Source organism: Symphalangus syndactylus, chromosome X (genome assembly GCF_028878055.3).
Source record: "Symphalangus syndactylus isolate Jambi chromosome X, NHGRI_mSymSyn1-v2.1_pri, whole genome shotgun sequence".
NCBI lineage: Eukaryota > Metazoa > Chordata > Mammalia > Primates > Hylobatidae > Symphalangus > Symphalangus syndactylus.
The window spans coordinates 152,207,812-152,226,664 of record NC_072447.2 but is presented as its reverse complement, the minus strand read 5'-3'; the positions used below and the strand labels follow the sequence as shown (position 1 = coordinate 152,226,664).

General features: G+C 53.9%; 2 protein-coding genes across 3 annotated transcripts; both read left to right on the top strand.

The window, feature by feature from the left end:
* The first annotated feature begins 1,404 nt into the window (after window positions 1–1,404).
* LOC129475434 (heat shock transcription factor, X-linked-like) lies at window positions 1,405–11,608 on the top strand. The gene is made up of 8 exons (XM_055267477.2): window positions 1,405–1,541; window positions 1,700–1,770; window positions 1,846–3,721; window positions 4,559–5,205; window positions 10,301–10,382; window positions 10,764–10,911; window positions 11,217–11,354; window positions 11,547–11,608. The coding sequence occupies exons 3-8, from the start codon at window positions 3,182–3,184 to the stop codon at window positions 11,606–11,608; spliced, it is 1,617 nt and encodes a 538-aa protein (XP_055123452.1). The 5' UTR covers window positions 1,405–1,541; window positions 1,700–1,770; window positions 1,846–3,181.
* On the top strand, window positions 10,387–18,195 carry LOC129476047 (heat shock transcription factor, X-linked). Of its 2 annotated transcripts, XM_063634926.1 has the most exons (4): window positions 10,387–10,467; window positions 14,437–14,507; window positions 14,583–16,458; window positions 17,296–18,195. In XM_063634926.1, exons 3-4 carry the CDS (start codon window positions 15,919–15,921, stop codon window positions 18,037–18,039), a joined length of 1,284 nt encoding a protein of 427 aa, XP_063490996.1. In that variant the 5' UTR covers window positions 10,387–10,467; window positions 14,437–14,507; window positions 14,583–15,918; the 3' UTR covers window positions 18,040–18,195. The 2 variants fall into 2 exon arrangements, with proteins under 2 accessions (XP_063490996.1, XP_055124598.1); XM_055268623.2 differs by lacking the exon at window positions 14,437–14,507.
* The last annotated feature ends 658 nt before the right edge of the window (window positions 18,196–18,853 follow it).

Below are 18,853 nucleotides of genomic sequence, written 5' to 3'. Positions count from 1 at the left end.
CTCACAGACACTGGTGTCACCTGTTCTCAGCCCCAGGTGGCCCCAGGCAGGAATGGCATGAGGCATGGTCTCATTTCTCCCGTCGTGACTAGGGGTGAGAGGTCTGAGGGAGGTGAGTACCTTGATCCCAGAGGGCACTGAAAGATTCAACAGAGGGCTCCACACCTGGTCAGTAGAAGGAGGACTCCCAGGATCAGCAGGACCCGAGGTTTGCCCCGTTCATGAGGAATGGAGGTACCCCCAACCCAGAAAGAAGCCACCCCACAGAGTCTAGGTGAATTCTGTTCTTAGATGTGGGGGCCGGGGGGGTAGCTGATCAGGGATGGTGCTAAGTGGCAAGCTCACTTGCACCACGGCAGGAAGTTGAGGAGCCCTCAGGGGGATGAGGCATTGGTGTCAAGGGAGATGTCTGCTCATCTCAAGGGTTTGAGGGTCGAGTAAGTAGAAGCCCCAGCAGAAGTAAAGATGAATAACCCACAGGAGGACTTTGGAACACCCACCTCATACCTGAAGGATTCAGCTGGTGGGGTCAGCCGTGGACACCCCACGCAGAGGTGACAGATGTGGGGCCTCCTCACCTCTGTTTCTGGATCTCAGGGAGGTGAGGACTTTGTTCTCAGAGGGTGTGTGGACAAAACAGGGAGGCACTGTGTTCAACAGACACAGTGGTCACAGGATTGGAGAGCAGTCCAGGTGAGGAACCTAAGGGAGGATTGAGGGTACCTCCAGGCCAGAGAAACTCTCAGATCAAGAGAGTTTGCCCTGCCCCTACTGTCACCCCAGAGAACCCGGGCAGGACTGTCTGCTGAGGTCCCTCCTTTATCCTGGGATCATTGGTGTCAGGGAGGGCTGGCCTTGGTCTGAGGGCGCTGCACTGAAGTCAGCAGAGGGAGGGTCCCAGGCCCTGCCAGGAGTCCAGGTGCAGACTGAGGGGACCCCACTCACCAAACACAGAGGACCTAGCCCCACCCTGCCCCTTCTGTCAGCTGAGGGAAGCCGCTGGGTGGATGGACTCCCCTCACTTCCTCTTCAGGTGTCTCCTGGAGATAGGGCCTCAGGTCAACAGGGGGAGGGTTCCAGACCCTGCAGGCATCAAGATGAGGACCGGGCAGTATCCTCACCCCAGGACACATGGACCCCATTGAATTTGGACATCTCTTACTGTACTTCCGAGGAAACCCTGGGCAGGTGTGGGCAGATGTTGGTTGGGGCATGTCCTTCTGTTCCATATCAGGGATGTGAGCTCTTGATCCGAGAGATTCTCAGGCGAGTAGAGGAGTGGAGTCCAGTCCCTGCCAGGAGAAAGGTGAGGGCCCTGAGTGAGCGCAGAGGGGACCATCTGCCCCAAAGGTGTGTAGAACTCAAGAGTGTCCTGCCCGCCCTCTTGACAGCACTGAGGGACCGGGGCTCTACCTGCAGTCTGCAGCCTAAGGGCCCCTCGATTCCTCTTCCGGGAGCTCCAGGAAGCAGTCAGGCCTTGGTCTGAGACAGTGTCCTCAGGTCACAGAGCAGAGGAGGCCCAGGCAGTGTCAGCAGTGAAGGTGAAGTGTTCACCCTGAATGTGCACCAAGGGCCCCACCTGCCCCAGCACACATGGGACCCCATAGCACCTGGCCCCATTCACCCTACTGTCACTCATAGAGCCTTGATCTCTGCAGGCTAGCTGCACGCTGAGTAGCCCTCTCACTTCCTCCTTCAGATTCTCAGGGGACAGGCTGACCAGGAGGACAGGAGCCCCAAGAGGCCCCAGAGCAGCACTGAAGAAGACCTGTAAGTCAGCCTTTGTTAGAACCTCCAAGGTTCGGTTCTCAGCTGAAGTCTCTCACACACTCCCTCTCTCCACAGGCCTGTGGGTTCTCCATCACCCAGCTCCTGCCCACGCTCCTGACTGCTGCCTTGACCAGAGTCATCATGTCTCTTGAGCAGAGGAGTCCGCCCTGCAAGCCTATACGTCCCACTGGATCCTCACAGCCCCGGGAAGCAGGTGCTACTACTCTTATCCCCGGGAGGAGACGGAGGCCGAGAGAGGTTAAGTGACGTGCCCAAGTCACACAGCTCGGCAGCGGCCAGGTTGAGACACCAGCATCAGCAGTCTGTTTGCAGACCCCTCACTGTCACCCCCTGAGCCAGTGCATCTTGGGCCCTGCGGTCAGGGTGTCTCAAGCGTGGAGGCATCACCGGTTCGTGGCAGTCTCTGGAAGATCCCTGAGCTCTGTGCCCAGAATCGAGTCGGGGGAGTCTGTGCAGAGGTGGCCCTGTGTGTGGGGACAGTGTACGACACAGACACTGCTTTGGATGGACACCTCTCCCGTGACCTCCTAGCATCCGATCCCAAAGGAACAACTGTTGCAGAGATGGACCACTAGGCACAAACCCATGTGCGTTTCTCTGGAGACACTGGCCAAGGAAAACAAGACATGCTCAAAGGCCAACAGCTGCATGCCCCACCACGATGTGACTGCAGAGACCCGGGGTGTAGAAGGGTGTCTCTGCTTGGTGGGGGGACACGTGCAGGCCGAGGAGAGGCAGGAAGAAGGCTGCCTCCGACTCCCCACTGGACTGCATGGCGACGGTGTGTGCTGGGGCAGTCAGCTAAGCCATTTGCCTAAGTGGCTGTCGGGTATCTGCGTGCTGGGGACCGACAGTGTGGGTGTGTTAGGAGGATCTGTATGGAGCACATTGCTGCCTCTGGCTAGGACAGGGTGGAAAGGGTGGCGTGGCTACAGCCTGACCCGTGGGCATTGTCCTACCCTTTATTCTGTGCTTCAAAGTGTCAGTCATGTGCTGGGGTCTGTGGGCCCATGACTCAGATGGTGAGCTCTGACCTTCCTGAGCCAGGGCTTTCCTGTAGTTCTGCCTGGCTCAGGAGCTCTAGGACAAGGGGACCGCTCCAGGTCTGCACCTAAGGTGTGGCAGGGCCCCTTGGCACTCCTGTGCACTAGTGTCATCTTTCCCATTGAAATGACTGTGAGGATCGGAATGTGCACATGCAGATGGGCAGCTACTTGTCTGCCTTGGCCCTTTATTACATAACTTGCTGGGTGTGTGGAGATGCCACCCCTCCCCCGGCAGTCAGAGCCCCTTTATGATGTCATGGGGCTGGTTACATGACTGCCAAGGGGTGCTGCTGGCCACACTGCACTAGCAAGTTTGCCAGTTGGAGGACTAGCCATCATTGATCATGGCTCGCTGTGAAGAAAGAAATTTGAGAGGACAGGGTCACGGCTTGGAAAGGGTGCCTTTTCCTCCCCAATTGCACTCAGAGACCTACCTTCACCCAGCAGATCCTTCCCCTGCCTGGCACGACCCAGTGTCCACTGGGAGCCCTAACTTCATGCTGCTGACAGAAGAAATCGCTTTCCAACCTCTGGCCGAGGCAGCTTCGTTCAGAAGGCCGCACCCTGACGGTGACGTCCCGCCCCAGGGAGCAGATAATCTCCTCTCCCTCCCCTTTCCGCAGAAACTGTGGAGACTGGTCAGCAGCAACCAGTTTTCGTCCATCTGGTGGGATGACAGTGGGACTTGTATAGTGATCAATCAAAAACTCTTTGAAAAGGAGATTCTCAAAAGGGACGTCGCACACAAAGTGTTTGCCACAAATTCGATAAAGAGCTTCTTCCACCAGCTAAACTTGCATGGCTTCCGAAAATGGCGTCAATGCGCTTTCAGGACCTTCACCCGCATTTTCTCCACAAACAGGCCGGTCTCCATCTCGAATAAGGTAATGAACGACAAGCCTCTGGGGGGGTTAAGTCGGTGGGCTCTGGGGCCTGGTCGGGTGGAAGTCCCAGGACTGCCTCCTGGGAAGTGGGCGACCTCAGGCAGGGTGTGGGGCCATCACTGTGGGCTTGTGTCCCCCTCTGGGTGGAGGTGACATGAACTAAGAGCGAATGTGGGGAGAGGGCTGAGGATGGTACCTGCCCCTCTCGAGTGTGTAAAATATCACAGGTGCTAAGTAGCCATATCTGCATGTCCTCCTGCCCCGGGCCAGCCATGTCGTCTGGTGGTTGCTGTGTCCCCCTGACTCCATAGCGCTTTACCGTGTGAGGTGAGCAGGCCAGGGGAGTCTGGTATTTGTACCACTGTCACCCTAGCTGGTGTCTGGAGAAGTGCTCAAGTTGAAGTGCTGAAGGGCGCCTGGCGCAGGAGGTGCAGATGCTCCTGCTGCCCTTGGTAGGTGGGCCCCTGGTGTGGAAGAGCCAGTGCCCAGGGCCTCCAGCCCAGCCGGGGTGCATTCTGTTGCCAGCCGACACTGCATGGGGGAGGCCCAGAATCTTCTTCCCTCCTGGTCTGCAACTTCAAAGACCCTTTCCGCTGGCCATGGACACCCTAATCTGCCATTTTGAGGCTTTTTCCAAGACGGAAAGGCCCGCCACAACTTGGTAAACCTTGACGATGTGAACGCGAGTCCCCAGCTTCCTTTGGGGACTGGGACCTTTTCCAGAAAGGCCTCCTGGGCCAGCAGAGTTCTCTTGCACAGGGGCGTAGATGGTTGGTAGTTGTAGTCCATCCTTGTGACTTGCAGTTTCCTTTTGTTTATTTAAACTTTGACTTACAGTTAGAGTTCTACTGCCATCCTTACTTTCAAAGAGACTCCCCTCACCTCCTCGTGAGGATGAAGAGAAGAGTGGGCGTCAAGTCTGCACCAAGACATCAGGAGGAGGACAAGCCAGAAGCTGCTGGATCCTGTCTGGCACCAGCAGACACTGAGCAACAAGATCACACATCTCCGAATGAGAATGACCAGGTCACACTGCAACACCAGGAACCGGCCGGTCCCAACACCCAAATCAGGAGTGGCTCTGCTCCACCAGCAACTCCTGTGATGGTGCCCAATCCCGCCATGGCGAGTGACAACGCTCCAGCGACCCAGCCGGCGGGCGAGTGGTCAGAGGGCAGCCAGGCTCACGTCACTCCGGTGGCCACTGTCCCTGGGCCTGCAGCACTGCCCTTCCTCTATGTCCCTGGATATCCCACTCAGATGAATTCTTACGGGCCTGTGGTGGCCCTTCCCACAGCGTCCCCTAGTGCCCTTGCCATGGACACCACAGGACTTCCTGCACCTGGCATGCTGCCCTTTTGCCATCTCTGGGTACCGGTGACCCTAGTGGCTGCTGGGGCTGCACAGCCTGCTGCCTCCATGGCCATGTTCCCCCATCCCCCAGCTCTGCACCACCATTGCCCCCACAGCCACCGCATGTCACGGTATATGCCAGCTAGCGATGGGCCCAGGCGTACCCAGCCTATGCAGACCAGAGCACATAGAGGCGAGCATTTGGGCAGAATACGTGCTGGTCAATAAATGTGTCAGAAAATGAGTAATTTTCTGACTGCACAAAAAAGTCTTCATGGTCTCCATCCTTTTTCTTTCTTTGCAGTCCAGTACCCCGCTCTGACATCTTTGGCTTGCATGATAGAGACTTCAGCCTAACACGCCTCCCTGGAAAAGTGCCCAGGAGGTTCTCGAGAAGTTGCTGAGTTTTAGGAAGCCCCTCAGACATCCTGCCTCTGCTCATTAAAAATTATCTGGAGCTGGCTGGGCGCGGTGGCTCACATCTGTAACCCCAGCACTTTGGGAGGCTGAGGCGGGTGGATCACAAGCTCAGGAGATGGAGACCGTCCTGGCTAACACGGAGAAACCCCGTCTGTACTAAAAATACAAAAAATTAGCCGGGCGTGGTGGCGGGAGCCTGTAGTCACAGCTACTCGGGAGGCTGAGGCAGGAGAATGGCATGAACCCGGGAGGCGGAGCTTGCAGCGAGCCGAGATCGCACCACTGCACTCCAGCCTGGGTGACAGAGCAAGACTCCGTCTCAAAAAAAAAAAAAAAAAATTACCTGGAGTTGCTCGCTGAGTGCCAATTGTGCTGCTAGCATTGCCGGCCGAGGGTTCACAATGACACTGTGTTGCTGGCCATTCCTTGTCATGGTGGTGCCTTTATATAACAGGATCTTCACTTTACATACAGATGAGATCACGTCTGGCTTTGTCATTGAGTTAAAAAGTGCCCTTGATAGTTGTGGCGGTGACACATACTACCAAGGAGTCCTACAGGTTTGCAGTTTAGAGGGTGCTCATTAGTGTCTGGTGGACAGGATTTACGTTTGGCTTTTATGTCTGTACTGGATCTGGTGGGGTTTTTTACTTCCTTCCTTGATTCCCCCACTATGCCCCCACTTTTTCTTTCTTGTTTTCCTTTCCTTTCCTTTCCTTTTTTCTTTCTCTTTCTCTCTTTCTTTCTCTCTCTCTCTGCTTCCTTCCTTCCTTCCTTCCTTCCTTCCTTCCTTCCTTCCTTCCTTCCATCTCTCTCTCTCTCTCTCCCTTTCCCTCCCTTCCTTCCTTCTCCTTCTTTCTTTTGGAGCCAAAAATTAATTTAAAAGATGTCATGTCATGTTTTAACTTAGGAAGCAGCCTTTTCTGGTCACTTGGGGTGTTCATCTTAGAACACATGCTATCATCGACAAACCTCTTTGAATGATCAGAAGAAACAGATTCAAGTTCTTACCATAGACACAACTGGGCACAGACATCAAAAGAGCTCTGAAATCAGGGCGTGCAGAGAGCCCCAACACCCACACACCAGAACCCAGAGGTATCCCTGCCTGTGATTTTTAATTTGACAGTAGGTGGCAGAGTCCTGGGAGACGTGGGAAGAGGCCATAAGAGAATGCAGACATGGGAATGGATTAATCCAGAGTCCAGCCAGGTCTGCATCTCCCTGTCTCGGCCTGCTCACTTACAAATGGGTGCTCATTTACAAATCGGTGTGAATCACATTTCATCATTTGTGAGCTCCTTAGTTTCCAAGAAGTACAATTTTCTCATGTGTTTCTTGGACTTTATACATATGCCTCCAGAGTTTGAATCATGCAAAGATGCTGCCACTTAAAAACCTCTTTCCTACAAACTTATACCCCTCCGATCCTGGTTTTCCTGTGAATCTCAGCCGGGCACGGTGGCTCACGCCTGTCATCCCAGCACTTTGGGAGACTGAGGCAGGTGGATCATGAGGTCAGGAGTTCAAGACCAGCCTGGCCAAGATGGTGAAATCCTGTCTCTACTAAAAATACAAAAATTAGCCGGGCACGTTTGCAGGCACCTGTAATCCCAGCTACTCGGGAGGCTGAGGCAGGAGAATCGCTTGAACTCAGGGGGTAGAGATTGCAGTGAGTCGAGATCACGCCACTGCACTCCAGGCTGGGGGACAGAGTGAGGCTCCATCTCCAAAAAAAAAAAAAAAAAAAAAAAATACTGTTAGAAGAATGGAAAAAACGATATAGATGGAGAGAAAATATTAGTAATCTGATGTCTGATAAAGAACTCATATGCTGAATAAACACCAAACTTTTAACATTCAACCTTTGAAAACAAAGAATCCAACTAAAGATGTAAATGATTTGAAGACATTCACCAATGAAGACACGCAGAAATACACATACATTCACCAATGAAGATACACACGTGAAAAGATGATCACCATAATTATTCACTAATAATGCAAATGTCAACAGCACTAAGATTCCTCTACCCACCTAGTACAATGGATAGAATTCAAATACCTGAGAATATCAAATTCTGGAGAGGATGTGGAATTCTCATTCATAGCTGGTAGACAAGAAAAATGTTTCATTCACTCTAGAAGGCCTTTTGGCCCTTTCTTATGTAGTAAAACATAGACTTACCTTTAGATCCATCAGTCGTACTCCTAGGTTTTACCTAAGTGAATTGGAAACTTTGGTTCTCACATGGAAGATCGTGTACACGAATGTATATAGTAGTTTATTCATAATCACCAACCAAGATGTCCTTGAAGAGGTGAATGGATAAAACCAATGGTACTTCCACAAACTGAAAGTGTATTCAAAGTTCAATCTACCCTCAAATATTCCAGGACAGGAAATTTTGGAGGCCCGTTCAGCCAAGTGGCAAGGGAAAATGAATCACTGTCTTATCTCAACTCTTCCAATGCATCCAAAATGGGCAATTGTTTAACTCATTCTCCCAGGCTCGCTCTCCTAGATTCATAAACAGATGAAGGCACCCGAGCACTCATGAAAAGAATTTGTGAGGCAAGTGTTCACACATATCACAGCAAATGTCATAAACAGATAATCACATATCCAACACAACAGTGGATTAAACGAACAAGCCGCCTGTATGCATGGAATAAAAATACGATGAAATGTTAGAAAAAAATTCAATTCTAATTCCCTGCATACAAGATAGACTAGAAAAAAACATTCAGTCATGGCAATGGGTACAGGCAAAGGCTCTGAAATGAATTCTATGTAAGTACAAATTAACAATGTTAAGCAAACTAACATTAAAAGGAACTTCCATTTCCTCAAATCGGCAGCAAGCATACATAAATGTGAAATGTCAGAAGCTCTGCCATTCACGGCAGTGACAAGTCGTTGACCTATGCTGTCACCACTACCACCTACATCTGCAGTGAATATGAAAATGAAAAAGAGACAGAGCTATGGATGTCAAAATGAAAATGAGATATGAAGACTGCTAAGAAATAGTATTTGTTAACTATATGATTATCTACATAGAAAATTCAAAGGAATAGACACATTGAATATTCAAATGAATAAAAGACTTCAGAAAACGTCATATAGAAGGTGATTACAGCAAAATCATGAGCCTTGCCACACAGAAGCAACTTAGTGCATAAAATAGAAAATAGAAAATATACCATTCACAGCAGCATTAAAATCCAAAATGGAAGTAAGAAGAGCCTAACAAGACCTTCATGGAAGCAACTGTGCAAAGTTGCTGATAGACTCAGGAAATAATCTCAAGTAAATGGATCTGTATACCATATTCCTTGATGGGGAACAGAATATGGCAAAGATGTAAACGCTACTTAAATTAAATACAGAGTGAGTGCCTTAACTGTCATTGCCAAAGTGACAACCAAGCTCAGGTTGCTGTGCTCTGCTCCCCAAATCAACCCCGGAAAAATATAGAAGGGAAAAGATTAAAAAAAAAAAAAAAAAACATCAAAACAGAGAAAGCCCTGGGGATGACTGAAGCCTGTGCTAAACTAGTACTTGTGTTTTGGGTCCAGGGAGCAGCAGGGAAATCGAGGAGGTCTGTACCCTGCATAGATGGCAGATTACAGGATGGATAGGAGAAAGTGTTTAACATTCCACCCCACATCATTGCGCAATCTGAGGCAGCGCCACAGAATCTGATGCCAGTAGCCGTGGGGTAATATCACGACACCAGGAAATTTGAGTTGATTGAGACACTATGGCTCCAGAGTTCTGCTAACAACCACCTGAAACAAACTTAGTAGGAGAAGACCAGCCTTCCACGAAATTATTATTTTAATGGAATATAAAGAATGAACTAGGAATAGAATAGTAAGTATGTGTGAAGGCCACATACTATGAGTAGATATTAATAAAATATGTGTGCATATATATAGTATAAAGTCTACAAATACAAACGAATATGTATCTAAAGATATATACACGTAAGTATATATAATTATACATCTATGATATAAAGATATATATGCATGTATATATACATATAAGCATAAATGTACATAATGTCTAAAACAGGTATGTATATAAACGTAGATATAAACAAAATGTACATATACTATATCTAATGTACACATACAATGTAAAATTTATTACCATATGAATGAGGATTAAAATATGAAAATCACTAATCTGGACTCTGCTGTGTTCGATACCTTCAAAACACATGGCTTCTCCAAATCTCTTGCTGCTGCTCAGCCTCTTCCGTGTAAAAATAAACCTTTTAGGACAAAAGGTTTGCAAAGTCTAGCTCTGGCTGGGGAGGAGCCCCCATGGGAAGGTGTGCATCTTCTCTCAGAGGTCCTACAATCACAGGTGCTGCAGCCCCCCAGGGAGCATCTAGCCTTGGACCCGCAGCCATTCTCTGCAACGCGTGCAGCTGGACAAATGCTCAAAGGTGACATAAACGGATCATCTCCCACCCATCACTTCATCGAAGAGCCAGGAGCCAGGAGGAGAACCCTCCTGAGTAGAGACTGAAGGTCCACCCTCCCCACATAGAGGGGCCACAGAATCCAGCTCAGCCCTTCCTGTCAGCCCTGGAAGACCCTGGCAATGTCGTCACCCCGACCACACCCCTCCCCTCACTGCCACCTCATGCGACTGGGAGTCAGAGACTTGGTCTGAGAGGAGCACACCCAATCGGCAGAAAATGGGGATCCAGACCCAGGTATCAAGGTCAGGACCCTCTGAGGGATGACTGAGGGCCCCTATCCCCATCCCCACCCTTACTCCACCAGAACCCGATTCAGCCCCTACTGTCAACCCAGGGAAGCCCCAGGCTTAGAGGCCGGATGTGACGTCACTGACACGCGCACTGGGGTCAGAGAGAAGGGAGAGGCCTCCTTCTGAGGGGCGGCTTCATACCGGTGGAGGGAAGCGGGCCCAGGCTCTGTGAGGAGTCAAGGTGAGGTGCTGAGGGAAGACTGAGAATGCCCCCGCCCCAGATAGAGGACCCCAAAGAACCAAGTGCCTTCTCCGCTCCCAGCCCTGTACCACCCGGGGGCTGATCTGGGGCTGACTTGTGAGGCTGGGCCGACCCCCTCCCTCCGCCGCTCAAGCTGCTGGGCACTCTGGAGTGAGAGCTTGGTGTGACCAGGGCAGGGCTGGTTAGGAGAGGGCAGGGCCCAGGCTCTGCGCGGCATCAAGGTCAGGACCCTGAGGGAGGGCTGCCCCCCCCCCCCACCGAACCATGACCTACAGCCCCAGGTTCCCCAGCCCCATCCTCAGCCCCACTCTACACCCCACCCCACCCCACCCCACCCTAAACTCCACCCCACCCTCAACTCTCCCGCGGCAGAATCTGGTTCCACCTCTGTTGTCAACCCAGGGAAGCCCCAGGTGCCCGGATGTAAGGCCAGTGACTTGCACGCTGGGTGTCAGAGAGTAGCAGGGGGTCTCGCTGTGAGCGGTGGGTCGATATCGGCCGAGGGAAGCGGGCCCAGGCTCTGTGAGGAGGCAAGGTGAGACCCTGAGAGAGGACTCAAGAACACCCACCCCAGATAGAGGACCCCAAATAATACAGCACGGCCCCTGTGCCAGCCCTGGACAACCTGACCTGGCGGAGTCGGGCTTATCAGGCTGGGCCCAGGCTCTGACTGGCATCAAGTTCAGAACCCTGAGGGAGGGCTGAATGCCTCCACACCCCTAACCCAGCCACCACCACCATGACCTACAGTCTCAGGTTCCCCACCTCCATCCTCAACCCCCCACTCCACCCCACCCCCAAGTCTCCCGTGGCAGAATCCGGTTTGGCCCCTGCTGTCAACCCAGGGAAGCTCCGGGTGCCCGGATGTAAGGCCTCTGACTTGCGCACTGGGGGTCAGAGAGTAGCAAGGGCTTGGTTCTGAGTGGTGGCTGAAGATCGGCAGAGGGAAGCGGGCCCAGGCTCTGTGGGGAGGCAAGGTGAGACGCTGAGGGAGGACTGAGGACGCCCCCACCCCAGATAGAGGGCCCCAAATAATCCAGCACCACCCCTGCTGCCAGCCCTGGACCACCCGGGGGTGGACTTCTCGGGCTGGGCCACCCTTCGCCACCTCACTGCTTAAGCCCCAGGGGACTCTGGGTCAGAGCTTGGTGTGACCAGGGCAGGACTGGTTGGGAGAGGGCAGGGGCCAGGCTCTGCCAGGCATCAGGGCCAGGACCCTGAGGGAGGGCTGAGGCCCCACAGAGGGAGTCACTGCCCCTGCAGTCAACCCTGGGACGTTCCGGGCATGGCGGTCAGGGAAGCGGATCCTGATATCTGCATCCTGGGCTGACCGAGGGAAGGGGGTTGGTATCGTTAGCATGGCCGCGGGAGAATAGAGGGAGGGTCCGGGTCCTGCTGGGAGACAAGGAAGGCCTGAGCGGACCCAGTACCCCAGGACAAGGGGCCCACCCGGCCCCTATCTGAGACCGAGGCCCCTCCTCATTCAGCCTCGGGAATCCGACAGATAGAGACTCAGGTCCACAGAGGGGTGGGGCCCAGCCCTCTAGGAGACCAGGGAAGGAACAAGACAGAGGACAGAGGGGACCCTGGAGTCCAGCTCGGTGGGGATCCTGGCCTGGGTGATCCCGGGCACGGTGGCCACATGTGGTGCATTGTGGCTGGTGGGATCGGGTGTCAATGGGGACAGGGCTGTGGTACGAGGAGTGGGGCCTCAGGTGAGCAGAAGGAGGAGTCCCAGAGGCCTGAGGAAGGATTCACCAGACCTCTCATCCCAGACCTAGGAAACCTGCCCCTGCTGTCAGTCTTGGGAGGCCCCAGGCAGGACTGTGAGGAAGGGAAGTGCCCTGTCCACCCCCAACACACACTTTCTCAAAGAGGGTCTAAGGGAGAAATTGGCCTTGGTCTGCAAGACTCATCTCTGGTTCAGCAAAATGGAAGGGGCCAGATTCTGTGAGGAGCAAATATGAATACCTAGAGGACACCGAGACCGACGAGGCCCCCTGAAACCTGCTCCTTTGGTCAGCCTTGGGTATCTCATGCATGAGTGACCATGAGGTGCCCCCTCACTTCTGCCTCCCAGGTCTCAGGGAGGTGGGGGCCTTGGTCCGAGGGGTTTCCTCAGCTCAGCAGAGGGAGCCACACCTGGTCAGCACAGGGTGGAATCCAGGGTCTTCCAGGAGTGACGGGGAGGAAGTTTGGTGAGGACTGAAGGTAAGAAGGTACCTCCACGCTCTCAGAAAAGAAAGGACCTCACAGACACTGGTGTCACCTGTTCTCAGCCCCAGGTGGCCCCAGGCAGGAATGGCATGAGGCATGGTCTCATTTCTCCCGTCGTGACTAGGGGTGAGAGGTCTGAGGGAGGTGAGTACCTTGATCCCAGAGGGCACTGAAAGATTCAACAGAGGGCTCCACACCTGGTCAGTAGAAGGAGGACTCCCAGGATCAGCAGGACCCGAGGTTTGCCCCGTTCATGAGGAATGGAGGTACCCCCAACCCAGAAAGAAGCCACCCCACAGAGTCTAGGTGAATTCTGTTCTTAGATGTGGGGGCCGGGGGGGTAGCTGATCAGGGATGGTGCTAAGTGGCAAGCTCACTTGCACCACGGCAGGAAGTTGAGGAGCCCTCAGGGGGATGAGGCATTGGTGTCAAGGGAGATGTCTGCTCATCTCAAGGGTTTGAGGGTCGAGTAAGTAGAAGCCCCAGCAGAAGTAAAGATGAATAACCCACAGGAGGACTTTGGAACACCCACCTCATACCTGAAGGATTCAGCTGGTGGGGTCAGCCGTGGACACCCCACGCAGGGGTGACAGATGTGGGGCCTCCTCACCTCTGTTTCTGGATCTCAGGGAGGTGAGGACTTTGTTCTCAGAGGGTGTGTGGACAAAACAGGGAGGCACTGTGTTCAACAGACACAGTGGTCCCAGGATTGGAGAGCAGTCCAGGTGAGGAACCTAAGGGAGGATTGAGGGTACCTCCAGGCCAGAGAAACTCTCAGATCAAGAGAGTTTGCCCTGCCCCTACTGTCACCCCAGAGAACCCAGGCAGGACTGTCTGCTGAGGTCCCTCCTTTATCCTGGGATCATTGGTGTCAGGGAGGGCTGGCCTTGGTCTGAGGGGGCTGCACTCAAGTCAGCAGAGGGAGGGTCCCAGGCCCTGCCAGGAGTCCAGGTGCAGACTGAGGGGACCCCACTCACCAAACACAGAGGACCTAGCCCCACCCTGCCCCTTCTGTCAGCTGAGGGAAGCCGCTGGGTGGATGGACTCCCCTCACTTCCTCTTCAGGTGTCTCCTGGAGATAGGGCCTCAGGTCAACAGGGGGAGGGTTCCAGACCCTGCAGGCATCAAGATGAGGACCGGGCAGTATCCTCACCCCAGGACACATGGACCCCATTGAATTTGGACATCTCTTACTGTACTTCCGAGGAAACCCTGGGCAGGTGTGGGCAGATGTTGGTTGGGGCATGTCCTTCTGTTCCATATCAGGGATGTGAGCTCTTGATCCGAGAGATTCTCAGGCGAGTAGAGGAGTGGAGTCCAGTCCCTGCCAGGAGAAAGGTGAGGGCCCTGAGTGAGCGCAGAGGGGACCATCTGCCCCAAAGGTGTGTAGAACTCAAGAGTGTCCTGCCCGCCCTCTTGACAGCACTGAGGGACCGGGGCTCTACCTGCAGTCTGCAGCCTAAGGGCCCCTCGATTCCTCTTCCGGGAGCTCCAGGAAGCAGTCAGGCCTTGGTCTGAGACAGTGTCCTCAGGTCACAGAGCAGAGGAGGCCCAGGCAGTGTCAGCAGTGAAGGTGAAGTGTTCACCCTGAATGTGCACCAAGGGCCCCACCTGCCCCAGCACACATGGGACCCCATAGCACCTGGCCCCATTCACCCTACTGTCACTCATAGAGCCTTGATCTCTGCAGGCTAGCTGCACGCTGAGTAGCCCTCTCACTTCCTCCTTCAGATTCTCAGGGGACAGGCTGACCAGGAGGACAGGAGCCCCAAGAGGCCCCAGAGCAGCACTGAAGAAGACCTGTAAGTCAGCCTTTGTTAGAACCTCCAAGGTTCGGTTCTCAGCTGAAGTCTCTCACACACTCCCTCTCTCCCCAGGCCTGTGGGTTCTCCATCACCCAGCTCCTGCCCACGCTCCTGACTGCTGCCTTGACCAGAGTCATCATGTCTCTTGAGCAGAGGAGTCCGCCCTGCAAGCCTATACGTCCCACTGGATCCTCACAGCCCCGGGAAGCAGGTGCTACTACTCTTATCCCCGGGAGGAGACGGAGGCCGAGAGAGGTTAAGTGACGTGCCCAAGTCACACAGCTCGGCAGCGGCCAGGTTGAGACACCAGCATCAGCAGTCTGTTTGCAGACCCCTCACTGTCACCCCCTGAGCCAGTGCATCTTGGGCCCTGCGGTCAGGATGTCTCAAGCGTGGAGGCATCACCGGTTCGTGGCAGTCTCTGGAAGATCCCTGAGCTCTGTGCCCAGAATCGAGTCGGGGGAGTCTGTGCAGAGGTGGCCCTGTGTGTGGGGACAGTGTACGACACAGAGACTGCTTTGGATGGACACCTCTCCCGTGACCTCCTAGCATCCGATCCCAAAGGAACAACTGTTGCAGAGATGGACCACTAGGCACAAACCCATGTGCGTTTCTCTGGAGACACTGGCCAAGGAAAACAAGACATGCTCAAAGGCCAACAGCTGCATGCCCCACCACGATGTGACTGCAGAGACCCGGGGTGTAGAAGGGTGTCTCTGCTTGGTGGGGGGACACGTGCAGGCCGAGGAGAGGCAGGAAGAAGGCTGCCTCCGACTCCCCACTGGACTGCATGGCGACGGTGTGTGCTGGGGCAGTCAGCTAAGCCATTTGCCTAAGTGGCTGTCGGGTATCTGCGTGCTGGGGACCGACAGTGTGGGTGTGTTAGGAGGATCTGTATGGAGCACATTGCTGCCTCTGGCTAGGACAGGGTGGAAAGGGTGGCGTGGCTACAGCCTGACCCGTGGGCATTGTCCTACCCTTTATTCTGTGCTTCAAAGTGTCAGTCATGTGCTGGGGTCTGTGGGCCCATGACTCAGATGGTGAGCTCTGACCTTCCTGAGCCAGGGCTTTCCTGTAGTTCTGCCTGGCTCAGGAGCTCTAGGACAAGAGGACCGCTCCAGGTCTGCACCTAAGGTGTGGCAGGGCCCCTTGGCACTCCTGTGCACTAGTGTCATCTTTCCCATTGAAATGACTGTGAGGATCGGAATGTGCACATGCAGATGGGCAGCTACTTGTCTGCCTTGGCCCTTTATTACATAACTTGCTGGGTGTGTGGAGATGCCACCCCTCCCCCGGCAGTCAGAGCCCCTTTATGATGTCATGGGGCTGGTTACATGACTGCCAAGGGGTGCTGCTGGCCACACTGCACTAGCAAGTTTGCCAGTTGGAGGACTAGCCATCATTGATCATGGCTCGCTGTGAAGAAAGAAATTTGAGAGGACAGGGTCACGGCTTGGAAAGGGTGCCTTTTCCTCCCCAATTGCACTCAGAGACCTACCTTCACCCAGCAGATCCTTCCCCTGCCTGGCACGACCCAGTGTCCACTGGGAGCCCTAACTTCATGCTGCTGACAGAAGAAATCGCTTTCCAACCTCTGGCCGAGGCAGCTTCGTTCAGAAGGCCGCACCCTGACGGTGACGTCCCGCCCCAGGGAGCAGATAATCTCCTCTCCCTCCCCTTTCCGCAGAAACTGTGGAGACTGGTCAGCAGCAACCAGTTTTCGTCCATCTGGTGGGATGACAGTGGGACTTGTATAGTGATCAATCAAAAACTCTTTGAAAAGGAGATTCTCAAAAGGGACGTCGCACACAAAGTGTTTGCCACAAATTCGATAAAGAGCTTCTTCCACCAGCTAAACTTGCATGGCTTCCGAAAATGGCGTCAATGCACTTTCAGGACCTTCACCCGCATTTTCTCCACAAACAGGCCGGTCTCCATCTCGAATAAGGTAATGAACGACAAGCCTCTGGGGGGGTTAAGTCGGTGGGCTCTGGGGCCTGGTCGGGTGGAAGTCCCAGGACTGCCTCCTGGGAAGTGGGCGACCTCAGGCAGGGTGTGGGGCCATCACTGTGGGCTTGTGTCCCCCTCTGGGTGGAGGTGACATGAACTAAGAGCGAATGTGGGGAGAGGGCTGAGGATGGTACCTGCCCCTCTCGAGTGTGTAAAATATCACAGGTGCTAAGTAGCCATATCTGCATGTCCTCCTGCCCCGGGCCAGCCATGTCGTCTGGTGGTTGCTGTGTCCCCCTGACTCCATAGCGCTTTACCGTGTGAGGTGAGCAGGCCAGGGGAGTCTGGTATTTGTACCACTGTCACCCTAGCTGGTGTCTGGAGAAGTGCTCAAGTTGAAGTGCTGAAGGGCGCCTGGCGCAGGAGGTGCAGATGCTCCTGCTGCCCTTGGTAGGTGGGCCCCTGGTGTGGAAGAGCCAGTGCCCAGGGCCTCCAGCCCAGCCGGGGTGCATTCTGTTGCCAGCCGACACTGCATGGGGGAGGCCCAGAATCTTCTTCCCTCCTGGTCTGCAACTTCAAAGACCCTTTCCGCTGGCCATGGACACCCTAATCTGCCATTTTGAGGCTTTTTCCAAGACGGAAAGGCCCGCCACAACTTGGTAAACCTTGACGATGTGAACGCGAGTCCCCAGCTTCCTTTGGGGACTGGGACCTTTTCCAGAAAGGCCTCCTGGGCCAGCAGAGTTCTCTTGCACAGGGGCGTAGATGGTTGGTAGTTGTAGTCCATCCTTGTGACTTGCAGTTTCCTTTTGTTTATTTAAACTTTGACTTACAGTTAGAGTTCTACTGCCATCCTTACTTTCAAAGAGACTCCCCTCACCTCCTCGTGAGGATGAAGAGAAGAGTGGGCGTCAAGTCTGCACCAAGACATCAGGAGGAGGACAAGCCAGAAGCTGCTGGATCCTGTCTGGCACCAGCAGACACTGAGCAACAAGATCACACATCTCCGAATGAGAATGACCAGGTCACACTGCAACACCAGGAACCGGCCGGTCCCAACACCCAAATCAGGAGTGGCTCTGCTCCACCAGCAACTCCTGTGATGGTGCCCAATCCCGCCATGGCGAGTGACAACGCTCCAGCGACCCAGCCGGCGGGCGAGTGGTCAGAGGGCAGCCAGGCTCACGTCACTCCGGTGGCCACTGTCCCTGGGCCTGCAGCACTGCCCTTCCTCTATGTCCCTGGATATCCCACTCAGATGAATTCTTACGGGCCTGTGGTGGCCCTTCCCACAGCGTCCCCTAGTGCCCTTGCCATGGACACCACAGGACTTCCTGCACCTGGCATGCTGCCCTTTTGCCATCTCTGGGTACCGGTGACCCTAGTGGCTGCTGGGGCTGCACAGCCTGCTGCCTCCATGGCCATGTTCCCCCATCCCCCAGCTCTGCACCACCATTGCCCCCACAGCCACCGCATGTCACGGTACATGCCAGCTAGCGATGGGCCCAGGCGTACCCAGCCTATGCAGACCAGAGCACATAGAGGCGAGCATTTGGGCAGAATACGTGCTGGTCAATAAATGTGTCAGAAAATGAGTAATTTTCTGACTGCACAAAAAAGTCTTCATGGTCTCCATCCTTTTTCTTTCTTTGCAGTCCAGTACCCCGCTCTGACATCTTTGGCTTGCATGATAGAGACTTCAGCCTAACACGCCTCCCTGGAAAAGTGCCCAGGAGGTTCTCGAGCAGGTGCTGGGTTTTAGGAAGCCCCTCAGACATCCTGCCTCTGCTCATTAAAAATTATCTGGAGCTGGCTGGGCGCGGTGGCTCACATCTGTAACCCCAGCCCTTTGGGAGGCTGAGGCGGGTGGATCACAAGCTCAGGAGATGGAGACCGTCCTGGCTAACACAGAGAAACCCCGTCTGTACTAAAAATACAAAAAATTAGCCGGGCGTGGTGGCGGGAGCCTGTAGTCACAGCTACTCGGGAGGCTGAGGCAGGAGAATGGCATGAACCCGGGAGGCGGAGCTTGCAGCGAGCCGAGATCGCACCACTGCACTCCAGCCTGGGTGACAGAGCAAGACTCCGTCTCAAAAAAAAAAAAAAAAATTACCTGGAGTTGCTCGCTGAGTGCCAATTGTGCTGCTAGCATTGCCGGCCGAGGGTTCACAATGACACTGTGTTGCTGGCCATTCCTTGTCATGGTGGTGCCTTTATATAACAGGATCTTCACTTTACATACAGATGAGATCACGTCTGGCTTTGTCATTGAGTTAAAAAGTGCCCTTGATAGTTGTGGCAGTGACACATACTACCAAGGAGTCCTACAGGTTTGCAGTTTAGAGGGTGCTCATTAGTGTCTGGTGGACAGGATTTACGTTTGGCTTTTATGT